The following is a 13594-nucleotide window of genomic DNA, read 5'->3' on the forward strand; positions in this document are numbered from 1 at the left end:
ATAGAATTTCTATAGAAACATTGTGTTCTGTATAAATTCTGTAGAAAATCACAGCCAAAGTTCTCCAAGCTGTTCTGTACAAATTCTATAGCTTTCTATAGAACATTTCTGAAGAATTTCTAAAGACCTATAGAACTTTAGGATCCAAGTCCTATAGAATTTATATAGAAAACATTGGTCTAGAAATTCTACAGAAAATCACAGCCAAGGTTCTATAGAAGAAGTTGTTCTGTACAAATCCTATTGATTTCTATATCCCAAAAACGTGCAAAAATTCTATAGATTTTTATAGAATTTCTAGAGAAACATTTTAGCAGGTAAGTCTTGTAAATGATCTTTGAAACTGGGAGGAGCTGTTTGCTAAGGCCTAAATGACTTTAGTACATCACACTAAATACATTTGAAAACAGGTATGTCAACAAGACGTAAAAAAAAAAAAAGTTTTCTTGAGAGAGGTAAAATCTGGACAGTAACAAAGCAGGATATTCCCCATCCATGGCCTTTCTTGTTACGTTATTATCATGTGCGCACTTTTGCCTCTGGAAATTAAAGGTCATCGTTTTAACCAAAGCTTTGATTTCTGGGCCTCCTGTAATGCGCGTCAGGTTATAGAGTGGAAACGTGACTTTTGGGTCTCTTTAGTGCTGTGAGCCAACAACAGTGGGCGTCAACCTTGTATCATGTTTTGGTTGTCCAGCTGAGTGGGGGGAGTCTCTATTTTCTTCTGCCCCCCCGCGGCCAGAGTCAGCACTGCACGCGAGCTGGCGGCCGGGCCAAGCAAGGTTAGTTATTAACTTCGCCTTTCCAGTCACTTCTGGGGAACCGAGAGCCGGGCAGTCGCCGTGTCGAGGCATGCTGCCGCCCGGCCCGCACATCCTACCATGGCTGACCGCGACCACAGCCCACCGGAGAGCGCTCTAGCCGCGGCCGACCACGTCACGGTCGTGTTTCACAAAGTTGCCAGTCATGGCGAAAGCGGCGACGGCGGCGGCAGTGACGACGACGACCGCCGGTGCGGCGACACCGAGCCGGCAGAGGAGAGGACCCACTTGCGGGCGTGGCGTGAGCACGACGGGGATGCTAAGGAGGAAGCGGCCGCTTCGACGTCGCCGGAGGGCGGCGAGAGGGAATCGCTGTGCCCGCCGGCGGCGTGCGTCACCGGGAGGGCAGCATCCACGGGCGAGAGCGCGAACCAAGGTGAGCTTGATTTTCCTATTCAAATCCGCCTGTGCCCCACTCGCCACATTTATATTGTGTTTGTTTTAAGAAACGTTTTAGTTTTTAAAAAATGAATGACTTCATTTTTTTAAAAAGGATTTACTGCCATGTGACGTCACGGCTCAGCGATAACGGGGCTGGTGTCACGTGACAACCGTTGGCTAACCACACAACGTGCAGTCGTTTAATATCACCACAAACTATTATATTATATATTATAGTAGTTTTTGGTAACGTATTACCACCAATCACAGCTAGTGATAACGTTATGGCTTCAAGACTTAATTTAGCACGCTGCTCATGTTGCTGTATTCACAAATGTCATGTCATCGTTTGAGCTAGTTTGGCGAGTTAGGAGTTGACCCAATTTTTGTTAAATCCGAATTTAAAATCGAACATTTGGTCATCCAAAGCATGCAGAGAAAGCAAACACTTGAGAGCAGAGAATGACCTTGCATTCTTGAGCTGTTAATATACATTTAAAAAAAATTCAGACGTAGCGGTTAAAAGGCATTTGCGGTTGCTAATATTCACGAAATTAGCAGAAAATAGGAGTGAAATGGAAAAAAAAGACTGGATAGCGGATACACATCGAGCGGTATGTCGATTGGTTGAGGCCAGTTGGCCGCCATCTTGGTACTCCCAAAACTTGTGGAGGACAAGGTGTACAGGTTGGATTATACTTGGGTTTTTCTTCAAAATTTGGCATGTAGAATTCAAACCTATCGTATGCTCTTGACATTTTTTTCAGTTCAGGTAACATGAAGGATTTGTAATTCGACTTGGTTAGTCAAAAAACGTTTAAGTGCAAAGGAAAGACACGGAACACCTTGACTACCAAAAAAACCTTGCATTTTTACTCGGGCCCGATTTCCGTGACCCAAAATACGCCGTGAAGCACTATCATCATAATATAACAAAAAACTAATCATTTTTTTTATCATAAAAACATTAAATGTTGAGTTCAATCATATATTTTTGAAAATAAGGACTCTCAATGGGAAAACACATGCTAATCACATTGTTCTTTTGTCATCTCTGCGACGTCCTATTTCAGACAGAAAATTTCGACTTGTTTCCTCGCATTTGAAAATCAAATTCCATTTGCAGAGTTCTGTATGATGAAATTCACCAAAAATTTCACAGAAAATGTGTTTTATTGTTTATCCACTGATGAAGTTTGGGAAAATATTTAGACGGCTTTTTCGCGAAAAACCTTCAGCCTATGAAAGTCAAGCAAAGCATGAACGGTGAGCAACAACAACCGTAAAAAAAAAACTTTGTTCAAGTGAATTAACCTCATCAGAAAATTTAAAAAAAAAAAAAACCTTTACAAACAAACTTTAACAGTGTCAAAGTAAATCTTTCTCACTTACCTGTGGAATGTTTTCTCACAGCCACGAAACTAGCGATGAACGCACAGGTCGGCATGTTTGTTTTGGGAGTATCAAGATGGCGAATGGCGACTTCGGTTTTGATGACCAATGAGCCATCCAGTCTTTTTAATTTTTTAGATCAGTGACCGAATCACGTCACAAAAGGTCTGACCGGCATAGGTGCAAATAGATCAGTTTGCATCACATTTGGCAGAGACATACAAAAATAATCATTCAGGTCATTAAATTGGTTAGAAAAATGAAATTTATCAGATTTGAAGAGGCATTTGTCCTGTTTATATATTGAGAAGTGTGTGAGGTATTTTTTTTAAATATCATTTGACCTGGTAGAGCAGGTTCAATGTCTGAATCTGAGCTTCCAGTGTCAAGTTTTCATGTTCTTCAATTGCTTGTGTGTTTTTGGTGACACCCCCCCCCCCCCCCCCCGGGTACCTCGGCTTTCTCCCGCAGTCCCAAAACATGCACGTTAGGGTTGATAGATACTTGTTTTCTTTGGGTGTACACCCAACTCTCACGCAAACTCACCTGGGATAGCCTCACCCGTGTCTATTGAGGATAGGCGGTGTTGAAAATTCACAGACGGCCAGATTTGCAAGTTTCTTACTCTAACAAAACTGTGAAAAGGTGAACGGGGAGAATATGACAATCGCGTTTGCAAACGAGTACAATACAATTCAAGTTCTTTTGGGAACCGCGCGAGGCAATTGTATGGTGAAAAGCATTGTAGCGTCTCATTCTTTTGAGTTCCACCTACGCCTACGTGAACAATCGGGACTTCTTCCGGAACAAAAGGTTACAATAAGGAATTCGATCCGGAGTACGGCGTAGCGACCGGACGTCACGTCGCGTACCATCACAAAGGCGGCGGAAACCCGATCTCCGCAATCAGCATGCGCTGTGCGCCGCCCCGCGAGGTTATCTGGAGATGTTTTTGAAATGCGCGAGCATACCCTTGAACCGTTTTTTTTTTTTAACATTTATTTTGACTCCCCCCCCTCCCCCTCCCTCCTCTCTTTCCCTCACAGGGAAGTCAAAGAAATGTCCTGGTATCGGTTTGTTCTACGCCTTCCTGTCCACAGTCTTCTTCTCCATCATCTCCCTCTTGGTGAAGACCATCCAGGGCGTGCACGCCATCGAGATCAGCGGCATCCGCTGCTTCTTCCAGATGCTCTTCATCGTGCCCTTGCTCATTTATCACAAGTAAGCACCACTTTTGGGGGGGAGGGGGGGGGAAACGACTCTTCACGTGGGGATCTGCAGCGTGAGATTGAAGTGTGATTTATTCATCTATGAGAAATGTGGGACAGTATTGATCTACTACAGGAATATAGGACGACATTTACTGTACATGAATGAATGCATGGATGAACTTTTATGATTATGCCATGATATATAGATGCAGTACTTCTATGTACAGTGAAGAAGATAAGTATTTGAACACCCTGCTATATTGCAAGTTCTCCCACTTAGTGATGACGTGACGATCTCTAATTGGGAGAATTTGCAATATAGCAGGGTGTTCAAATACTTTTCTTCACTGTAAAGTGTCTTTAATTATAACATAATGTTATATTTGTCGGTCAAAATATAAATCAATGCTTCATTTGCTTGTAATTGTACAATCTTTAATTTTTTTTTCTCTATTCTATTTTTGACATTTAACAAAAAAAAAAAAAACAGAAGACTTGGGCTCAAAATATTTAATTATGTATTTATTTGAGAGCAGTCACTGATGGTGCAGTGGTATAGTGGTGAAGTGTAATGTAGCGGCTGCCTTTGGTGTTGGTACCGTGGCATCGATTCCCGCTCAGTGACGGTTGTCGATACCTGCCCGGCGATGGCGGGCTACCAGTTCAGGGTGTACTCAAAGCACGCCCGAGACCCTTGTGAGGATAAGCAGCGTGGAAAATGGATGTATGTACTGATTGGGATTTCAAGAATGATTTTAATGAAAGGTTAAATTAAATATTGTGAATGAAATACATCCCGCTGAATTTGGAAAAGTGACTATTTGTAAAAGGTTTGATGCTATTTTAGTGTCACCAAAACACAATTATTTTGATCATTTTAGCAAATGATGAAATAGTTAAACATTCTGGATAGCTTCCATCACTTGACTCCAGGTTGGAAAATAATATTTGTAAAATATAGCCACTTTTTTTTTTTTTCACCCGAAGCTGAAGATGAAATGTTGCGCCGCAAAGAAAATTTGCGATCAAATGTTTTTCAGAAACGCAGTGAACAGAAATACTTTCTATATAAAGTAATAATATATTCACAAACGTTAGCTTGAAATCATTTGCTATAGATGAAGACTCACCTTCCATCTATGCTTTTTTGTTTTGTTTTGTTTTTCTCATGACTCCACCCTCAACAAAATTACATCTGTACTACTTTTTCAGCCATTCGTCCTCGTGTCATTTCCCCCCCCCCCCCCCCGCCCCTCATTTTCCCCCAAAATGTAATTTGCGTCCTCCACCGTCACACGGTCAAGCCTCCATTTCCCTCCCCCCCTTCCCGTTTTGTTTTCCATTCATCCGTCGCCCTCACACGTGTGCTCCTGCAGGACGGGCTTCCTGGGTCCTCGGGATAAGCGTCTGTACCTGATGCTGCGGGGCTTCCTGGGCTCCAACGCCATGATCCTGCTTTTCTACGCCGTGCAGCAGATGCCGCTGGCCGACGCCACCGTCATCATGTTCAGGTGCGAGGTGAAGCGCGCCCATGTCGACCACACCGGATTTTGCTGACTTTATGAGCGTGCTTTTTTCATTTTTTTTTTTCTTTTTCCTTAACAGTAATCCGGTCTTTACCTCGCTCCTGGCCTGGGTGTTCCTGAAGGAGAGGTGCACGATCTGGGACTGCTTCTTCACTGTCTTCACCTTAACCGGCGTCATCCTCATCGCCCGGCCGCCGTTTCTCTTCGGGGAGCATATCCAGGGCATCGAGGGCAACTACGCAAACCACATCAAAGGGACCATCGCGGCTTTCGCAGGTACATTTGTAAAGGAAATACCATTTGGTACATAGATAAGCCGCACCTGTGTAAAAGCCGCAAGTGCGCACGTTGAAACACGAGATATTTACAAAGAAAGACGGTGCACAATAAGTTTTTTTCAGAGTTTTAATACCTTAGCTTATCTTAACAGAGCAACAACACGGTAGCACGAACAGCTGGTAAAAAGAAAAAAACATACCGGTTAAAAAAAAAAGCAGTCACGGCAGGTACACAGTAGCAACAGGGAAGGTTAAAAAAAAAAAAACAGATAACTAAATCACCGAGACACGGCAGCAACACATTAGCGCAGCGCTAACAGGGCCGTTTAAAAAAAATACCAGTAAATGTCACTGAGAAACGGTAGTAACAGCAGCAACACGCTACCACAGTGCTAACCCTAGCGCAGCACTAACAGTGCTGGTTTAAAAAAAAGAAATACTTAAATCACTGAGACGCAGCAGTAACACAGCACCAACATGCTAGCGCGGCGCGAACAGGGCCGTTTAATAAGAAACATACCGGTAAAAATCACTGAGACACGGCAGTAACACACACAGCAGCAACATGCTAGCACACCGCTAACCATAGCGCAGCGCTAACAGGGCCAGTTAAAAAAAAGAAATACTTAAATCACTGAGATGCGGTAGTAACACAGCAGCAACACGCTAGCGCCGTCCTAATAGGGCCAGTTAAAAATAAAACATACCGGTAAAAGTCACAGAGACACGGCAGTAACGCAGCAGCAACATGCTTGCACAGACCTAACCCGAGCGGAGCGCTAACAGAGCCGGTTAAAAAAAAAAATATAACGGTAAAAGTCACTTCCTCGGCACATATATTCCACCAGTCTCACTCTTACCCTTTCCACTCGAGTGCCCCCTCGCAGCCGTTAGAAAACATGCACTAGTCGCATCACCGCATAAGGCACGGGGTTGAAAGCGTGTATAAAAAAAAAAAAGTCTTGTTTTATAGGCCGAAAATTACAGTATTAGGAACATGACAAAATCTACGTTACCCAAAATGTTGTGGGCTGATGATGAGTCCACGGCACACCCCACTTAGACTCCAGCAAACCTGGGACACTTGTGAGGATAAGTGGGATCGGAGATTTGATGGATAGATTTTAATCTAGGGGCTCTATTTGCAAATCCAGTTCTGCACCTGACCTAATTCTGCAAAGAGGCAAGATAGATGTGATCACTACTTGGCAGATTACAGATATTGCAAGGGGTGGACTGGAACTGACTCACTGGGCAATGACAAAGAAAGCATTTTGTGTACGTTACGCAGCTACGTGAGAGGGGCAAACAATTTCATAATCTTGACGTATTTTTCTTTAGGAGCGATCGGGGCGGCGTGCACCATGGTCGTCCTGCGCAAGATCGGGAAGAGCGTCCACTACTACCTGTCCGTGTGGTATTACGCCGTCATCGGCTTCATCGAGTGCGTCATCACGGTCAGCATTTTGGGGGAGTGGAAGCTCCCCGCCTGCGGCCAAGACCGTTGGATGCTGATGCTGATCGCCGTCCTGGGCATCGCGGGCCAGACCTTCCTGACCAAAGCCCTCCAGGTGGAGAAGGCCGGCCCCGTGGCCCTGACCAGGACCGTGGACGTGGTGCTGGCCTTCTTCTTCCAGTTCATCTTCCTGGGCCGCGCGCCCAGCTGGTGGAGCCTCGGCGGGGCGCTGTGCATCGTGTTGAGCACCAGCGGCGTCGCCTTGAGGAAGTGGTACAGCAACTCGCGCAAGAGCTGAAAGCAGATAGTTGGGCGTCGTCGCTATTTATTGATCCTATTCCCACGCACTACTGTTCTTGATTGATCCTGTACTTTATTTGTCGTTGAACAGGCAAATGAACACGGTTTGCAGTGGAGCCTCCAAAGTCGAGTCCAAACGCAAAATTCAAACCATTTCTAGTGATTTTGACGTGGGGGTCCGCCGTTAACATTGTATCCAGAGCCAGTACAAGTGCTTGTATTTGAGTATTAGTACTGTACTAGTCATGTGCTATCGGTCCATACATTTTAGGAGTACTGATACTGTCCCTCGGCATCGCTGGTACTGGCACAGAACCAGAAACGGACTTGACTGCAAAGTAGGATAGGGGCTAGCTGCTCGGAATAACACGAAAACAACGCGATGGATTAAATATGCAACAGTTACCCATCCATCCGTTTTCTTCGCCGCTTATCCTCACGAGGGTGGCGGGGAGCACGAGAGCCGATCCCAGCTGTCAACAGGCAGGAGGCGGGGGCGCACCCCGAACCAGCCAATCGCAGGGCACAGAGAGACGAGCAGTCGCACTCACAATCACACCTAGGAAACTGGAGTGCCCGGAGAAAAGCCACGCAGGCGGGGCCGGGATTGAACTGCGAGCCCACCGTGCAACAGTTTCATTAAATTCACCCTCTGTAGCTATCAAACGTTAACTTCTTTTCTCCCGTCTTCGAAAGGTCAGTACTTTTACTGTATTTTAGTTTGACGATACAGTGGTCGGCGGCGCGGTGGATCACCTGGTAAAGGCCTCACAGTTCTGAGGACCCCGGTTCGATCCCGGCCCCACCTGTGTGGAGCTTGCATGTTCTCCCCGTGACTGCGTGGATTTTCTCCGGGCACTCCGGTTTCCCCCCACATCCCAAAAACATGCAACATTAATTGCACACTCTAAATTGCCCCTAGATATGATTATGAGTGCGGCTGTTTGTTTCTCTATGCCCTGCGATTGGGGCCCCGTGACCCTTGTGAGGATAAGCAGCAAAGAAAATGGAGGGATATACAGTGGTCAACTGTGCAATAGTTTAAAGGTAATTTGAAAAACTGACTTTGGTGGTTCCACTGGACCGCGTTTGGCAAATAAGAGCAGCAGAGAGGTAGATTAGTTTTAGTTGAACATTTTCTTGATTTTTCTCGTGAATGATTTCGCTTTTGTGCACTAGCGAGGAAGACAGCCAACCGCTAAACCCCGCATATTACATTTCCTAGTCAATTTCGGTTCTTAACGTGCAATACGAGGACGGCGCGAAAGTGTAAACACCCCCGCGGTGAAGCGCTTCGACCCAGGACAATCTTAGTCGCCCTCTGCCCCATTAAAATAAATAAATAAATAATTTAGATAAGCAAAACCAGCATTACGACAATTGACACTGTGACCAAAAAAAAAAAAAAAACATAGAATGATGATAAAACATGTCTTTAAAAGGTCAGAGGTCACTTTTGGATAATCAACCCGGCGTGTTGATGCACCAGCAATGTTAGCACTTAAACGAGGGTTGGACTTTTCAACTCAGCAGCAACACACAAAATTCACATTGACAGATATTTTTATGTCCATCCCTACCTTAAAAATAATCTTCCCCCCCACCTCCAAGAAACTATTAAGCCTCCCCCCTCCCGTTCTGTTACATTTCTTGGTTTACGTGACGTAGGATTCTCTCAGGGATCACTTTAGTCAACTACTGGAAGAATTAATTTCATCACGTCTTTTTTCCTCATGCTTAAAATGTAAATAAGCAATTTTCAATGTGCCTTGACTGAATTCCCCTTGTGGCAGCTTTCGGGGGGGGGGGCAAAAGGATTGGGACACATGGCCCAAGGAACTTGGGGATCATTTCGTCCCTTTATTATTATTTATTTTTTTCAGAAATCATCAATATATGACCTGAGAGAGTGATAATCTTGTTTTGTTCCAGGTTCGCCTTTATGGACCATTCCTGAAGCCGATTAATTACGTAAGACCCGATACATTTGCCCTCTTAGTGTATTTGCGCGTGGAAGGTTTGTAACGTTTGAAACGTTACTGACTTAAATGCTGTAAATATACGAGTTTTTATTTTTTGAAGAAGAAAACTAGCCCGCTAATAATGTACATGATTTCTGTAAAGCATGAAAAACTTTGCGCCACTTTTTTTTTTTTTTATGCTTCAATTTAATAGACACTGCTGCTCCTTTTTGGGGGGTGTGTACTTTCTCTACCCGAGGGCAGTGTAGTGCAGAGTCACTATGGCTGCACGTGGAGACTCACCTCGTCAGTATGTCGCAGTAACATTTTTTTTTTAATTGCCGAGGATAAAGAAAATATCCCTGTGAATATTATCTCTACATGTATTGCTCCACCGTTTGTGTTCAAACCTACATGGCGTTCTAATACGACACGAATGCTATTGGCCCGTCTATGATATTTTGCATTTTTTTTTTTAGCATTGGGCTAGCAGGCTGACGCGTTTTTAAAACTCAGCTCAAATTAGCATCTTCAGACGTCCACAGGTTGTTACGGTCTGAGCGATCCCCGTGCTGAAAAGTCTCTTGTGATGAATGCGTACGCGTTCATCACGAGACTTTTCAGCACGGGGGATCGCTCAGACCGTCAACACCGGGCCTCAACCCTCGCTAATTCAAAAGTGGGCGTCACACCTCACTCAAATGGAAGTGCCGTACCGTCTACTGTGTACTCTGCTGTTGTCGTCGTGTTCTCTCGTTCTCTTCTCCAAGAAGTCAAACTTGCGTGTGCCGTTCCGATGGGAACATCGTGAAACGTGAGTTCCTGATATTTATTTATGCACAAAGAAAAAGGACTGATTGTAGCTTTATTCTTTATTCACGCCAAAAAAAAAAAAATGAGTGCGTTGAGATGAAGGTATTAGTTTTCAACCAAAAATATATATTTTTGCTTTTTGGCGCCGCAATAATATGCACAATTGAGAAAAAAAATATATAGTCCAAGAGAAAATACTGTATTTTTCTACTGCTTGCTTGATTTAATTTGATATCTTTTTGAGTAGTTCTGCTGCTGACTTGACTGCACAACGTGCTCCATTTCCATAAAGTAAACAATTTTATTTTTTTTTGTTTCGGGGTTTACTGTTAGCAGCCTTATATTTGATGAGGTTTGTAGCGCTTTACGATGTATTATTTCAGTCATTTATGACATTCTGTAGACGACTTCTGCATACACACGGATTCTATTTTGTCCAACACGATTCAGTAATAAAATCCAGATGACCTCATTTATACCGAACGTGTGTGCCTGCGGTTTGCTTTGACACTCCGGTTACAAAACAAAGACAAAAACAGTCCCCCCGACACCACAGCCTCCAAAAGGTCACAGGGTTAAAAAGAATAAAATTTTAAAAAAATGAATAAATAAAGCACTGAGTCAGGTGAGCGAGGATAATAACCCTGCAGAGTTGTTTTGTTGTCATTGTGTGCATAAGCGCACGCAACACTTTTGTTTATTCTGCCTCGTAGCTGTAAACAACGCATTTTGCGAGGCCGTCGAGAGTGACGCCAGGCGTTATTGTTCGTTACATGAGAAAAATGAAATTTGGACCCAGATTTCAGCAACGGTCGTGGATATTGATGTACATGATTTGTTTTGGTGGGACACAAAATGATATAGTGGCCCAAACGTGGCCTGCAGGACTTGAGTTTGATCCCCTGTGCTTAAAAAATGATTTCATTTAATTGTTGGCTGTTTTTCTTACATATCAGGCTATTTTTGTACCATTTTTTTCCCCCTCTGATTCTATTTTTTGCCATTTTTTTTTAATGGGTAAAAATGAATGTGAAGTGGGACGACATGGGTGTAGTGTATAATTTCTGACACTAGAGGGAGAAATCCACAAATCTGTCCTCACTAACCTCAGCAGCATCCTCACCTGCCCCCTGACTTGAAAACATTACAGCATCACTTTTTTTTTAAAAAAAGTATTTTAACTCATATTCCAACCATCCATTTTCTTAGCTGCTTATCCTCACGAGGGTCGCTGGGAGTCAAGGGGCAGGAGGCAGGGTACACCCTGAACTGGTCGCCAGCCAATCGCATGGCACATCGAGACAAGCAGTCGCACTCGCAATCAAACCTTGGCGCAATTTAGAGGGTCCAATTAATGTTGCATATTTTTGGGATGTGGGAGGACTGGGAGAACATGCAAACTCCACACAGGGAGGCATGGCCGGGATTGAACCCGGGACCCCAAGCACGAGGCCTACGCTTTCCAGCTGAGCTCACCGTGCTGCCTTTTTTAACTCATTTAACTTTTTTTAAAATTAATATACAAAGGCCGATTCAAAAAAACATCTTCATACTTTTCACACAACACTCACAGGCCAATATAATGAAACCCAGACATCAATTTTCTATATATGACTCAAGGCTGCTGTCCCGAGTTTCGAACCTGAGACCTCTCGACTGCGAGACAGTCTTGCAAACCACTGACACAATGTCAGTTGTGGCGGAACATTTTGCTGTTTAATGTGCATCAATGAAAAACACTATTTTGCAAAGTCTTCATTTTGAGTTTCGGCTGTATCAGATTTTTTTAAATGTATTTTTAATGTCACTCAAGCCCCTTTGGTTACTCTGCAAACTCAATTTAGGCGTGTAATAAAACACAATGATGCTCAGGAGTGAATAAAAACACCTGCCTTATCTTTTTCTTCTTTAGTTAAAAAAAAAAAAGTGGGGGAATCCCAGAGAATTTATGCACACACTCCTGGGTGGGGAGGAATGTTTGAGGACCTTTTTTTTTTTTTTTTTTTTAGGGGGGGATTACACATTCCTGCATGATGGCATCACGCTTCCCATCACTGCGAAAGGGAGGGGGGGGGAAATAATCCCTCATTTTTCCAAGTTGAAATGTCCGCCGTTATTAGCTGTGAGGTTGAAAGGGAGTCTCGTACGAAGCGGTCAATTCAAGAGAATTTAAAAAAAAACAAACATTTTTTTTAATAAAATATGCTTTAGAGATACATAAAAAAAAGCCCCAAAAATAAATAAAATAAACACACATACGTGTGATGGTCACCTCATGCAAAGGACCGGATAAAAGGGACATCTGGCCACGGTGGATTGGTAAATTGCATTTGCCAGACATTCCAAAGGGGTGACACCCACGTCCACGCGCGTGCACATCGGGACACAGACCAGACGCGCTCATCGTCTTCCTGTCCACGGTTCTGCCAACTGCGTTCGAGTGCAGTCCACAACGATGTCGTTTTGGAAGGTAAACAAACTTAAACTCTATTTGCAAAACAAATAAATACAAATGATGCTTCTTTATATAGAATGGAGCGTTAGCAGGTGATGAAGCAAAATAAAATAAAAAAATATTGAACCACTCGCATGTAAAAAAAAAAAAAAAACGGCGAAAACTTAAATGTATCACGTGAAAATTACCGTATTGTATGCAGTAAGTGATTATGAATGAAGGAGCCTTTAATGACTCCCAAAAAAATCGGAAAGGGAAAGACTCACGTTCAAACGATGCAAATAATGGCGCGTGTTCTACGAGGAAAACTTGTAAATGTTTTGGTTACACATGTATCGAATACTATACCGTGTAAATTTAATGAATCATCGACGCTGAAGAGGTCGGTGCAATGCTGCTGCACAGATTCCCCTAGTGTCCGTGAAGGCATCGGGGCAAGAAAGCGCTTGGCACGGTTGAAGTGAAGTTGTGCACTCGGCTGTCGGCAGTCGAGACGAGACGAGAAGCTCCCGCTTCTATTTTCATTCACTCTTTCCGGACGCTTTGCTACACCTGAGCCCCAACTTTTGTGGACACGAACCGGGGCAGAACTTGGCCAGCTGGTGAGTTTGAGCGGCGACATGATTTTAACGCTATCACCGAGCGCGGTTTTTTATATTTTTTATTTTATTTTTTAAAACACCACTTCACGGTAGTTTGGGTTTGTTTTGTGTCGACAACACTTTTTTTTTGTCTTTCTTAATTTCTTTTTTTTTTTTTTTAAGTCACTTTTCGTCTCGACGTGTGTGGCCGGCTGCGTTCGATCTTTTTGTGTTTGATTGATAACAAGAAACAGCTCGTCAACTTTAAAATCGTATGGAAATGAATTTTTTTTTTTTTTTTGGCTAGTAATAATTGTACTAAGGTGGATTTGTGGTGGTGTAGAATCTTGGGAGTTTACAAATGCTTAAGTTAATAATAATATATATATATATATACACACTTATCTAGCTATCTTATC

At 43.4% G+C, this 13594-nt stretch overlaps 2 protein-coding genes across 8 annotated transcripts in view; both read left to right on the plus strand.

Annotated features, from left to right (window-relative positions):
* The first annotated feature begins 694 nt into the window (after positions 1-694).
* slc35g1 (solute carrier family 35 member G1) lies at positions 695-9907 on the plus strand. The gene is made up of 5 exons (XM_061809558.1): positions 695-1197; positions 3641-3815; positions 5182-5316; positions 5411-5607; positions 6951-9907. Exons 1-5 carry the CDS (start codon positions 882-884, stop codon positions 7361-7363), a joined length of 1236 nt encoding a protein of 411 aa, XP_061665542.1. The 5' UTR covers positions 695-881; the 3' UTR covers positions 7364-9907.
* Positions 9908-12471: 2564 nt separating this feature from the next.
* Positions 12472-13594, plus strand: part of plce1 (phospholipase C, epsilon 1) — a 62812-nt gene continuing 61689 nt past the window's right edge. For 6 of the 7 annotated variants that reach the window (XR_009793544.1, XM_061809835.1, XM_061809841.1 and 3 more), the window contains exon 1: positions 13044-13196. The gene's annotated coding sequence lies outside the window, so the exon portion shown is untranslated. Of the gene's footprint in view, positions 12610-13043; positions 13197-13594 lie in introns of those variants that run through there. The other variant, XM_061809837.1, reaches the window with a different exon arrangement.

Source organism: Syngnathoides biaculeatus, chromosome 22, assembly GCF_019802595.1.
Source record: "Syngnathoides biaculeatus isolate LvHL_M chromosome 22, ASM1980259v1, whole genome shotgun sequence".
In the NCBI taxonomy this organism is placed as follows: Eukaryota; Metazoa; Chordata; class Actinopteri; order Syngnathiformes; family Syngnathidae; genus Syngnathoides; species Syngnathoides biaculeatus.